The following is a 13,181-nucleotide window of genomic DNA, read 5'->3' on the forward strand; positions in this document are numbered from 1 at the left end:
TATAAATATGTCTTCATTTGTGATGAAAAATACAATTGAGTTGAGAGAAAAATATTATAAAGTGTAGAATTTGATATATTATGAGTTTTAAAGTATTTACTTTTTACCGTAAATTTTTACTTTTTCACGACAACCAGAACTATTTTTTCAACTATAATTATTATGATATAAATATTATATTATATGTATAAAAACGTGTTTCGTTCAAGGATAAATGACCACGTGCTGGGGAAAGAATGAATAAACAAAATAAATAACAGTGACCCACGCTTTTAATTCCTTCACCTTCCCCCTCCGAATTCACAGCCTCACAGAAGAACTCGAGAGAGAAGTGGAGACGAAGCTTGGTTGGTGGCAATGGAGTCCAAATTACTTGTAGCCAACACTTGTACGCTCTCAAATTTCGTGGTCTACAAGTCTCTCTATTCCCATTCCGCCCCTCTCGTTGCGCAGCTCCACCGCAGCTTCTTCGCGGCACGGCCGAGTCAAATATCCAGCCTCCAGCTCAGGATATGCGGCGAGCTGAGACGATTTGGACCTGCTTCTCTGGTGAATCGTCTTGGATCTGTCGAGCTCCGCGGCAGCCGGCCGCAGTTTGCTGTGAGTTATTCTGCTTCATTTGCTCCTGCTGGAGGAGGATTTGACGGCGTCAACGGCAACTCAGGCGGCGATGGTGGTGGAGGTAAAGGTGATGGCGCGGCTGAGGGTGGTGAGTTTAAGCCGAGTGCTGTGCAAACGGGGAATGGGGATGCTTCTGCTGCTTTGAGTTCTGATGTTATTATTCTCGACGTTGGGGTAAGCATTTGCTGTGGTTATGTACTTGCTCGTTTCGTTTTCATCTGTTTTCTTAGCTAGTTAAAATTTCTTACACTGCAGGGGATGACATGTGGGGGATGCGCGGCGAGTGTGAAGAGAATTTTAGAAAGTCAAGTAAGTTCTTGATGTTCACAACTGATTTATTCTACTCCACAACATTTAGTCGCTGGTGTTCTGTCTTGCTTCGGTGTACATCTTGGCTCTTTCTGCATGAATTGTCTTTGCATAGTCCTGATTGCTATAGCTATGAAAGAATTTTTTTTTTTTTACTGTCTGGGAAACACGTGATTAAGGTGCATCTATGGTCAGAGTAGTGTTATCTATTAGACAGTTAGGTAAAATGTTTTTTAACGAAAGGTTGATACACAAATGCTTGTTTCTTTTTTGCTTAACTGAGTTTTACCATGAACAGACACAGGTTTCTTCAGCCAGTGTAAATCTCACAACTGAGACAGCAATTGTATGGCCTGTGCCTGATGCCAAGATTGCACCCAATTGGCGAAAGGATTTAGGAGAGACTTTAGCAAAGCATTTGACTAATTGTGGATTCAAATCTAATCTTCGAGGTTAGCAATTCTGTATCAAATATTATTTTTTTTGGCGTTTTTTTGTTTGTGTTCTAGTGCTGCGTAAGGTCGTGCCATCACTTATCTTCACTTTGTTTGACCGCCAATTGAGTGACGTCGTACTACACCTTGAGTGACTTCGTATCACACCCAATTGACTGCTGATTAAATGACATCGTATCACTGTGTTTGACCGCTCATTGAGTGATATCACTTGCCTTCACTGTGTTTGACTGCTGATTGAGTGTCATCACTTACCTTCACTGAGTAAGGTTATGTAGTGTAATTATATATTATATTAATATATCTTAAGCATCTTGATCCTCTTTAATATGCTATATTTAGTACAATTCTTTTTAAAATGAGATAAATAATTTTGTATCTAGTTCTACTTCTTTACTTGTTATTTGAACTCTTATTTTATGTGTAAGCCATATCTTTAAAGGACATGAATAAATTGTTTGAAAGTTGTACTGACTGAGTTAGCAACTCACCTTTTGCTCTGAAATGTGGTGACATTTCAGGTGATCAGGTAGCAGGAGAAGAGTAAGATTCTGAGTCTTGGTCTAGGCGGTTAAGAATCGTTGACAGCTTGAGAAGAGAGTTAAAATATTTGATTTCTTTTTAAAATGTAAAACTCCTGTTAGATTTTGTATTGTGTTCATCTTTTGTGGTTGGATTTAGAACAACTCAATTGAGTTGCAAAATCTGTATTCAGTTTCCTGTTGTATTTCAGTTCTGATGGACATAACCTGATTATGCTTTGTTTCTTGCCTCTACATCGTATAGTTTCAATTTTTCGCATTTAGCTTTGTTTTTAGTTCCAATTTTAATTATGAATGAATACAGAATGCTTTATTCTGATTTTGTTGTGAAATCCTGGGTTTAACATTTGTTTATGTGCATAAGTTTGATTGGTTATAATTAGCAACTTGGTAGCCATTTCTGGTCATGGCTGACATGCTGCCCCCCACTGTTTGGAATACTGGTGGGATGGGGTGTTACACGACTTAATGACTTGGTATATAAATACGATAATTATAATGCAAATGCATTGGGTGCGGGTAACTCAATAGATTCTATATAAAAAAGTATTGGTCATTTAATTTATTGAAATTTAATGTATCATGTTATAGAATGAAAAATGTACACCCAATAGAAAAAAATTGAAGTAAATGAATAGATTAATACACCAAGTATATGGAGGAGTATTTTAGGATAAAAAATGAATCAATTCTTGATCTCTAAGGATCTCTTTGTTAACATACAGTGTGGATATATTATGCAATAATATCAAATATATTATACTATATTATTGTCAAAGTAATATGTATTTTAGCAAATAAAAAAATTAAGATACTAATATATTAAAATTTACTGTTGTATATCATTTGATGATTATGTATTTTATAAAATGAAAAATATACATCAATCATAAAAAGTAATAATATTACCACACTAGGTAAATGAGGGTATTTAGGAAACAAATGAGCCAAACTAAAGAGACAGGAAAAGATCTCTAGGAGGTTTCCCTTAAGACAGTGTATAGATAGATGCCTGGGTTTAGCAACAGTTGCAATTGTCGCTACAGTCCTGGACTGAAGAGTGACTAGCTGTGACCCTGGAAACCCAGGGGTTTTAAGGATTAGTATGTCTTTTTTTTGGGAAAGTAGGACTCGTAGATGGGGGAATCATACTTCCCCCAAATAAAGACACACGCACCGTTAGGGACTCAGTAGCCTAACATGCACACACTAATCTCTAAAAACTAATAGTTCATGGACACCCCCAATCTACTCTTCCAGATATTTTTATCATTCAGCAGATGAAGTTTTAGAGTGTTAGTTCATCACTGCATTGACTCTACTGGCTATGAGAGAACTCGTTGATCTTTCCAGAATTTGAAACATCCAGGGTGATGGGTGTGTCCAAAGTGTTTGCAGTAATATTGATCGAACAAATAGTACAAAATTTGGATGATGTCTATGCAAATATACATTTTTCGAAATTTATCATCATAAAATAGTCATTGCATGCCTTAGCTCAGTTATCACTGACTTTTGCTGACACCATTTTAGCTGGGTATAGATAGTATCTGGTGTTGAAGTTTAGTTTTGACCTAGTCTCCTTCCTCTTCTTTTGTATTTTGCTATATATATAGGGGTATGCCAAACCCAAAACAACAATGGTGGTGTGTGTGTATGTGTGTGTTTGTTTGTTTGTTTTGGAAAAAAAAGCCATTGCATCATTTCTCAGAATGTATGACTATTCTGTGAAACATAATGACATGAAATTTGGTTATATATTTTTGGTCAATCCTATTGATTTTTAGCCTTTTAATCTCATTCTCATCACGCCATCTGTTTGCAGATTTGAGAAGGGTGAACTTCTATGAAATGTTTGAGAAGAAAATAAATGAAAAGCACGCACAATTAAAGAAAAGTGGTAATTACCTTCACCACTTTATATTTATTGGTGCCTTCAATTAATATTATTTGTTTTCTTTAAAATTAAGATATAGAGACACCCAAATAAATGTTGTGTCAATCTTGTTATATATCCAAATCCATTAATAACTAGTGTTCGATGAATATTAGTGATTCGATACTAGATCTCTAATTAGCGCATTTGCAATATGTTAGTTCTTTCAGGTTCAGATACTCAAGAGTTTGCTTACTTTGTAAATTTGAGGCCAAGACAAATTGATGTGCATTGTGATTGAAACTTGCCCATTAACAGGTCGTGGACTTGTGATTTCTTGGGCTCTGTGTGCTGTGTGCATCATTGGACATCTCTCTCATTTTTTTGGAGCTAAAGCTGCATGGATTCATGCATTGCACTCCACAGGATTCCATATGTCACTGTCTCTATTTACATTGCTTGGTCCTGGCCGCCAGCTTATCATGGATGGTTTGAAAAGTCTTCTTAGAGGGGTCCCAAACATGAATACACTAGTTGGTATTGGTGCTCTATCATCCTTTGCGGTCAGTTCCCTGGCAGCCTTGATGCCAAAGCTGGTAATTTGTTAAACAGCCTCCTACATGGATCATTAGTCAGAGTAAAAAATTTATTGTAAGTAATGTGTTATTTCATGTGGAACTCGAGTTTATTTAAAAACACTAAGTTTAATTTCATATCGAACATGCCACTTAGTGGAGTTGAAATTAATGGTAACCATTTGCTATTTGCATACTGTGCTGATAAACGAAGGGAAGAATTCTCTTAAGGTTGTGTTTGGATGGAAGAATGTGATTTAAACGAAGAGTCGAAGAGATTTAATAGATATCGAGAGGGACTTGAAGTATGAATTTCAAATGATACCACTAGTGGGTGCATTTGGAACATATTATTAATTAAAATTCAGTTGGTGGGATATGATGTTCAAATCCCTCAATTACATTTAGCAAACTGTTGAAATTCATGATTTCATATTTGAAATCCATTATTAATTAAAATTAAATTGGTAGGATATAATATTCAAATCCCTTAATTAAATTTATCCAAACAGTTGTAATCCATTATTTCGAATATCCCAATTCAAATATACCCACCCTATCAGTACTCTGTGCAAACACATAAAAATATATTATATCCCAATCCAATCATAATATGCTGCCACATTCCCTTTCTAATATGCACGTCGGAAATTGGCGTCCAAGGATGAAATTATTATGTTTGTCAATTTTAGCTCAAGAAGTGGTAACTTATTTATGGCTTCCTGTGTACTGAGAAAATGAAATAATTTCTGGATGGGAAGCTAATACTTCAATTCAAACCGCACAATTTCGTGCAGCTGACACCTCATGCATAATGACTTTAGCATAATGATTTGTTGTTTAACTGTTTGGTTGCATGGAGAATCTCCTACGTTAAATTTTTAATGGCTACAGCCTACATGACATTTTATTTTATGTCAAAATTTTGCTTCTCTCGTTTTCTCTATTGCTGAAGGTAGTTGCACTAGCTTTCAGGTCTGGTCTGTTGTGCTATCATTTCTTTTGTATCTTGACCGACGGGCTGCCAATGAAAGACCTTGTACGTTCTTGTATAATTCATGCAGTAACTCTATGTTTGGTGGAAACTCCTCAATTTTGTTATGATATTACCTTTCAGACCCAGTCTTATGTGGTACATTTGCTTGGCTTTTAGCAATTTTCTAGCATATCCTTGATGATGAAGCCTTATATTTCTGCCATTGAAAGAGTTCCGTGAGATACGAGTGGTTGAGTTATCCATAGCTAGATGTCAAATAATCTCTCTGTCTACACAGGGATGGAAAACATTTTTTGAGGAGCCGGTTATGCTGATAGCCTTTGTCTTACTCGGGAGAAATCTTGAACTGAGGGCCAAGATCAAAGCAACAAGTGACATGACTGGTCTTCTCAGTATTTTGCCATCTAAAGCTCGTCTTTTGATTAATGGAAATGCAGAAGATCTGGGTTCAACTGTTGAAGTACATACTAATGATCTCTCTGTTGGAGATCGAATCGTCATACTGCCTGGTGTAAGCATCTTTGCATTTGCAACAATATCAAATCTTTGTCCTGATTCCATGGAACTCCAGATCTGTACTGTTTCATCAGAATTTATTTCAGTATAATATTGTATTTTGAGCCAGAAATCACCATCATAAGGGCCTCTGCTTTTAACTATATCCCTAAGTTATTTAAAATTGCTGACAGATACCTCGTATCAAATTCTTTTACATCCAGCATTATATGGTTTTGAATTTAATTTTTTGCGCATTATTGTCACTTTTTAGGATCGTATTCCAGCTGATGGTGTCGTTAGATCGGGCAGAAGCAGTGTAGATGAGTCAAGTTTTACCGGGGAGCCTCTACCTGTCACTAAATTACCAGGGGTAATCATTAATTTTCACCTTGTCATTTGATATTTATAAGAAAAACTTAAGTGCTTAATGCAGTTATTGGCTGTGCTTGGATTTGCTTGAAAGAAAGGCCGTGTAAATATCAAAACAGAAAAAAAAATTTCATTTCCCTTGTTTGTCAATGAAAGTTTTTGGTAATAATAGATGCTAAGGAATGTACAACAAGTAGAAAATTGTCAACAACTGTTGAATGCTTGAGCCCTATTTTTCTATGATAGGGTTACAACGTTCCTTTGACAAGCAATGAAAAGTTTAATTCATTTATTCAATGCTCTCTTGTTTCTAGTAACAAACTATCCCGCATTGTAAATCAGCTTATACGGATCATTTTTGCTCTTGGCCACCCATGGCTAGGACCTTACAATGTGTCTCTCTAATCTTTATTCTCAATTATCTCGTGAAATTTTGTTTACTTCATGAATACAGCTACTTAGGTTTTTCTATATATAGGCTGAAGTTGCAGCTGGGAGTATAAACCTAAATGGAAAACTTACGGTAGAGGTGCAGAGACCAGGAGGTGAGACCGCAATTGGGGACATTGTTCGGTTGGTGGAAGAAGCACAAACTAGAGAAGCTCCTGTTCAACGGTTGGCTGACAAGGTATATCACCTATATTTTCACCTTTTCTGCTCTGAAAAATAATAAATTATGTTTTATTTGCGTTAAGTATGTTAACAATGTATTATATGCTCATGAGCATGTATGATCATCAGTCGAATAAGTTCTTCACCAGTCGTATCATTTCCACCTTTGACCTAGGTTGCTGGACACTTTACTTATGGAGTAATGGCACTTTCTGCTGCCACATTTATGTTCTGGAATCATTTTGGTTCACAAATCCTGCCAGCTGCTCTTCACCAAGGAAGTCCCATATCATTGGCATTACAGCTTTCCTGCAGCGTTCTGGTACTTGTGCAATCTCATCCATTCATCTGAAGCCTTGCCCCACGAGCTTAAAATAATTAGAATTCGTGCTCTTTTCTCAAAGTTCCTGCAATAAAAGAAAAGGACTAAATTGAGACCGAAACATATCTTAAATTTGGCATCATATATTGACAAGAACTTCTCATTCCCTCAATTTCGCCAATGGCCATGGTCTCTAGACTGTTTATTATGTTAACGGTGTTAGCTTCTTTGATTTCTGTTATCTCCAGTACCGAACTGGCTACATTAATCTTTCTGTGTCTATTGAACACAGGTTGTTGCATGTCCATGTGCACTTGGGTTAGCAACACCTACAGCTGTGCTGGTAATTCGCCCCATTGCCCGCCCCACCCCACCCCCCCCAAAAAAAAACCCAAGTAATCTTTGTGCACCAATGTAATATCGATGACTTAATTGTAGGTCGGAACATCACTTGGTGCTACAAGAGGTTTGCTTTTGCGTGGTGGAAGCATCTTGGAAAAATTCTCAACAGTCAACACTATTGTATTTGACAAAACGGGGACACTGACTATTGGAAGACCTAGTGTGACCAAAGTAGTGTCACCAGGACACCTAGGTGATACAGATTCCCAGTTGAGTATGGAATGCTTCCGTTTAGTAATGTGTCATTGATGAATTGGAATTGTTATGGGTTTCTTCACTTCTTGTTGGTTAATTGCACCACTTGCCAATAACTCAATTGTTGCAGGAAGATATGTTTCGTGTGGTCGCAATTCTTCATATTATAACCTCTCCTGCTTGCATGCCTTTCAAGATTGCCATTGTTGTCTTAGCTTGCATCTTCATCACGATGCAATCCCAATTTAGTTGTATGCATCTATATGAATCTCATATTTCCACCATGCTCTGTTTTAACATAAATCTCCGTTATCCTAAAATCTCCAGTCATGGTTAGTGACTACATGAAAATTAATTCTATTGTTCCTTATTTTCTCTTTGAGTCTACATTTCTATCTTAAAGTGTGTTCTTGACAATATAATTCTATCAGTACTCTCCAATCTAGATTTATCATCTTATTTATTGAATTTATTTTATGTCTACGAGATGATAATGAGCCAACTCTCAATGCAGGCTTGACCCAGCAGTTACTCATAAGTGGTCTGAAGCTGATATTCTGAAGTTGGCTGCTGGAGTTGAATCCAATACCCTTCACCCAATAGGAAAAGCAATTGTGGAGGCTGCAAAGGTGTTGAACTGTCCAGTAATGAAGGTATATATTTTTCAATCCCTTGGAAATCTGAGAAAGATTACTTGGAATCACGCTACTGTGAACTCTCCTGTTTGAACTCATGCTTTGGTTACCAAGCTGTTGAAGAAACTATTCCCAAAATGTTTAACTCATCGATGATGGTTCAGTAAATAGTTTTATATTTTAACATGTACTCGTATGTGTAAACCAGACACTGGGTATATGTCTGGAATTAACATCCAAAGTTTACGCTAGCATATTGATTTAGCATTAGCCAATAAAGGCACACCCAGGACAACTTAACAATGTGCAACAAACGTTTTAAATTCTTTGGCCCCTGGATGTGAATATGTGATTGAAGATCACATTTCCTAAAAAGCTCGAACTCATGGTAGGCCACTTAATGATTAGTTTATAGTTTTATGTTTTTTAAGCAGGTCTTTCTGGTTATGTTGCATGCATGGAATTATTTGAAGGTTCATCTGCATGCATCTTTTATGCAACATCTGCATAAAATTGCTCAATGCTATAGTGAAAATTTTAGCCCCTTCTAGTTATCTTAATTTCTGCTTCTTAAAGGAAATATGAGATGTCAATCGTGAGTTAGTTACTTTAAAGTTGCATGTATGTAGAGTAGAAAAAAAGTAAATTTTGTTAATATTCTTTTAATTTTGCAATTTTCTCTTTAGACATTGAGACTCCAAGAAATTTGCTTTCTTGTTCTTAACATGAAGGAGTGGAGGCTATAGATATTTCTGTTATCTGTGCAAACAAGTTAAACAATTTGTTTATGAATTAAAGATGTTCTATGCATATTTTTCATCTTATTTGAAACCTATGAGTTTGTTGTACAATTTGAGTCCTAATAACTTGTTCCTTGAGCTTGATACCTTGGTTTCAGATTCCTTTATTCTTAGGTTGCAATAGGTTCCTGCTTTCTATGGTTGTAGCTTAAGCTCTTAACATAATTCTGCTGTTGCTTCTTTTTTCGTTGTGAAAAGTATGGCTAGCCCAGGTTCCAAAATTTCTTCTGTTTTCCCACGAGGTGGAATATCAATTCTTCACGATGAAGCTTTTGAATCTCTTTCATTTGTGATGTTGATGTTTGTCTCAAATAATTCTCGTAGTTCTGCTGATCAGTTTGGATTAAGGACCGTGCTTGTAGGTAGTAGAAGGCACATTTACTGAGGAACCTGGATCTGGTGCGGTGGCAATTATTGATGGAAAAAATGTAGCTGTCGGTACACTAGAGTGGGTTCAAAGGTAACCAAGTCATATCTTGATTTCAGGTGGCAACCATTGTTAACTTCGAAATTGTTGCTACTTGTTTGATGAAGCAGCCTTTTTAGTTAATATCAAGTTGGCTTTGTAGTATTTCATTCAACTGAATATTCCTCAACCTACTATCTGTACAGTAATTTTAGTTGATCATGCAAGTTTTCTTTGATGCTAGATATTTCACTCTTTGATATTGGACTCTCGGGTGCATTCTTTGTTTGAGCATCCTAGAACAAAGCTTAACTTCTTTTGTCGAATTGTTCCTTTCACTCGTTGTAGAAAGGAAAATGGAGTGGAAGATGTAACTGAAAAATGGAGCTCCGCAAGGCTTTCTTAAAGATCAGTATAGAAACATTCCTTTTGATGGGATGTGTACTAAATCACCTACTCCTGTCCTACTGAGCTACTTCAGACATAAGTAATCAAGCGTACTCCTTTGCAAGATGATAAGAAATTGAGCATCCTTCATGAAGACAAAACCTATCATTCACAGATTGTGCTAGTATATAATAGACCAATCACGGTGTCTCAAATCTTCTCGCAACACATTCCTTTTTGAGTTTTATGTATCTCAAAGTTGAACTTGAAAATTTAAAATCATGCAGGCATGGAATTGGTGATAGCCCATTTGAAGAAGCCGAGGAGTTTAAAAATCAGTCGATTGTTTATGTGGGAGTAGATAGTGTTCTTGCTGGAGTCATTTATGTTGAAGATCAGATCAGAGAAGATGCCCGACGTGTTATTGAATCCTTGACTCGTCAAGGCATAAACACGTATTTGCTTTCTGGGGACAAAAGGGGCGCTGCTGAGTATGTTGCTTCTGTTGTTGGTATTCCAAAGGAAAGGGTAAGATCATCTCAGTTCTCACCTTTAATTGAACGTCCAGAAATTTTTTTCGGGAACCCTCTTCCACTAAAGATAATTATTTATCTCATCAATCTCTTTTTGGTTTCTTAAAAGTGTTTAAAAAAAAAAACCCTGATATTTTGATTCTCCTTGCCGTGTGATTCTTTGGGTAACCTCCGTTTGCCTTCACATTTTTTGTAACCAAAACCAATTTGGTTTTGGAACAAAATTGAATTGGATTGACATGCATCTTTATGTACCCAGCGAGCATGAAAGTAGTGTGTTGACTGATGACTTAATTGGGCTTGAGAGTCATACCTTCCCTTCTGTACTGTTTCTCATTCTTTATTATATCCGAAGCAAAAGGTGCATATTTGAAGCATATGGTTTTTGGTTGATTGTAAGCCTGAAGTAATAACTGCTGACTGAAAACAGTGTAATTGTTGTGCATAGATTGTGGTGGTCCCAGGATTTGCTGAATGTGAATATTTTGCATGCTAAATGGATCTTTTATACCTTGGTCTAAACAACCATGGCGATTATTTGATTGATAAATGAAATGTTTAATTGCAGGTCTTGTATGGAGTGAAACCAGATGAAAAGAAGAAGTTTATATGCAGACTTCAGAAGGAGCAAAATATTGTAGCTATGGTTGGTGATGGTATCAACGATGCAGCTGCCTTGGCTTCATCGCATGTAGGAGTTGCCATCGGTGGAGGTGTGGGAGCTGCTAGTGAGGTGTCTTCTATTGTGCTAATGCAGAACAGATTGTCCCAGGTATCGCATCGACTCTTTATTTTCATCTGTCAGTGAAGTTTTTTCTTCACTTCCAATCACGTAAATTAAAAAAATTTGAAATCTAGATTATTATATGATGCCTTCACATCAAACAATACTCCCAACTCCCGGTGGTTCAATTTTGGAAATGTTTGTTTGAGTGGTGGTGGCTTATGGGCTTAACTGGTACTTGAAAACTACAAACGCTTAAGAATGCCTGCATGACGAGTGACTACCTTTTATATGCAGTTGCTTGATGCTCTGGAGCTGAGTAGACTTACCATGAGGACAGTGAAGCAAAATCTTTGGTGGGCCTTTGCATATAATATTGTAAGTTTTCTTCTACATCACACCTTTGTAAACAAAGGATGCCATTTACATGTTTTTCGCTATTGAAAATTTACCGAATAAAGTATAAGCACAAGACAGAATAAATTACACCACCATGGGAGGACTTGGCAGCTTAAACTCTGGATCTTAGTTTCACCAAATAAAAAGTTGTTTCTGGAGTTCATTGAATGAAAATTGCATTGTATAAGCAGAGTGATTAGTCTTTTTGCTGGGTCATTTGTATGAGAAGAGAACCGTAGTTATTTTTTTTCTTTTGTGCCCATTGGCCGTTGCCCTTAGCATTCGACTCCTCCATGCTAATTGCTTAACCTCCTTTTACGCTGTCTTTTACCAGATCGGAATTCCTGTAGCAGCCGGAACTTTGCTGCCTGTGACTGGAACCATGTTATCGCCTTCTATTGCTGGTGCACTCATGGGTTTCAGTTCTATTGGCGTGATGACAAATTCCTTACTCTTGAGACTAAGATTTGCATCAAAAGAAGCAGAAATTTCCAAAACATTGCTGCACATCAAAGCTCCTTCGGACACTGACAATAATACCACCAATGAAAATGGGGGGCTGCGAAATCCGGTCACAGCTACTAGATGAGCCAATCCTGCAGTGCAGGTGATGAGGTGAAAACCCCAACAAGCATGTAGAGCTCTGTCACCGCCCATTCGGTTACATTATCAGCCGGGGTCTGGATGGGCAACCATTTCGTTTATTCGAGTCATCTGAAATCTGAGTCTTGGGTGTCGAGGAAGTTCCTGAACAAGATAAAGATGGCGAGCACATCAAGAACCGGTGAAGGACTGCTACAAATAATCTACTCAGCCGATGGTTCCGACGTTTTCATCTTCTTTTTCACAAGAGTTTTTAAATAGGTCCCACTTTTCCTTCTAGTCTAATAATTCAGGAATATGAAACCATCATTCTTTACGTAATATTCAATATCCTCGCTGAAAAAGAGCCTGTTTGGCGACTAGTGTAATGATAATATTTTATTTACCATTCAATAATAACATTTCAATCTTGGAAAATTGAAATGTGATTTCCTTTTGTTAGATCTATTAGTCTAGTATATTTGAGGTCGTAGAATTACGTCTGAACATGATCTCCAGTTATCAAATATAATGGAGTAGATGGACAGATATGATAAAATGGTACTTGAATTAGCCCTCAAAGATGATGAATTTTACAGCACTATCGTATAGTCTTATATCATTTATTTCTAAATCACATTTTTACAATTTTACGTTAAAATCTTAAATTTATCATATTTAGGGATGAAAATGAACCATGTCATTTGTGAGTTATTTGAAATTTGATTCGATAAAGATTCGTTTGAGTCTTTAGTGAGGTTCGATTCGATAAGATAAACGAACCAAACTTAAACTTTATTTTATTCAGTTTGTTAACTTATTAAAAGTTTGTTAGTAAATTCGCGAGTCAGCTTTTAGATGAAAATAATAATTTTGATATTTGATTTATAAATTTTATGCTTTTACTTATGATAAATATTAAAAAAATATTAAAATTTATTT

General features: G+C 36.5%; 1 protein-coding gene across 1 annotated transcript; it reads left to right on the forward strand.

Moving 5' to 3' along the window:
* Positions 1 to 247: 247 nt before the first annotated feature.
* Positions 248 to 12,667, forward strand: LOC140859854 (copper-transporting ATPase PAA1, chloroplastic). The gene is made up of 17 exons (XM_073262450.1): positions 248 to 795; positions 877 to 930; positions 1,229 to 1,382; positions 3,753 to 3,827; positions 4,122 to 4,399; positions 5,653 to 5,886; positions 6,145 to 6,243; positions 6,721 to 6,870; positions 7,030 to 7,176; positions 7,469 to 7,519; positions 7,615 to 7,787; positions 8,288 to 8,426; positions 9,571 to 9,668; positions 10,289 to 10,529; positions 11,103 to 11,306; positions 11,556 to 11,636; positions 11,992 to 12,667. The coding sequence occupies exons 1-17, from the start codon at positions 358 to 360 to the stop codon at positions 12,244 to 12,246; spliced, it is 2,871 nt and encodes a 956-aa protein (XP_073118551.1). The 5' UTR covers positions 248 to 357; the 3' UTR covers positions 12,247 to 12,667.
* Positions 12,668 to 13,181: the final 514 nt, after the last annotated feature.

This window comes from Henckelia pumila, chromosome 4, assembly GCF_033568475.1.
Source record: "Henckelia pumila isolate YLH828 chromosome 4, ASM3356847v2, whole genome shotgun sequence".
NCBI classification, from domain to species: Eukaryota; Viridiplantae; Streptophyta; class Magnoliopsida; order Lamiales; family Gesneriaceae; genus Henckelia; species Henckelia pumila.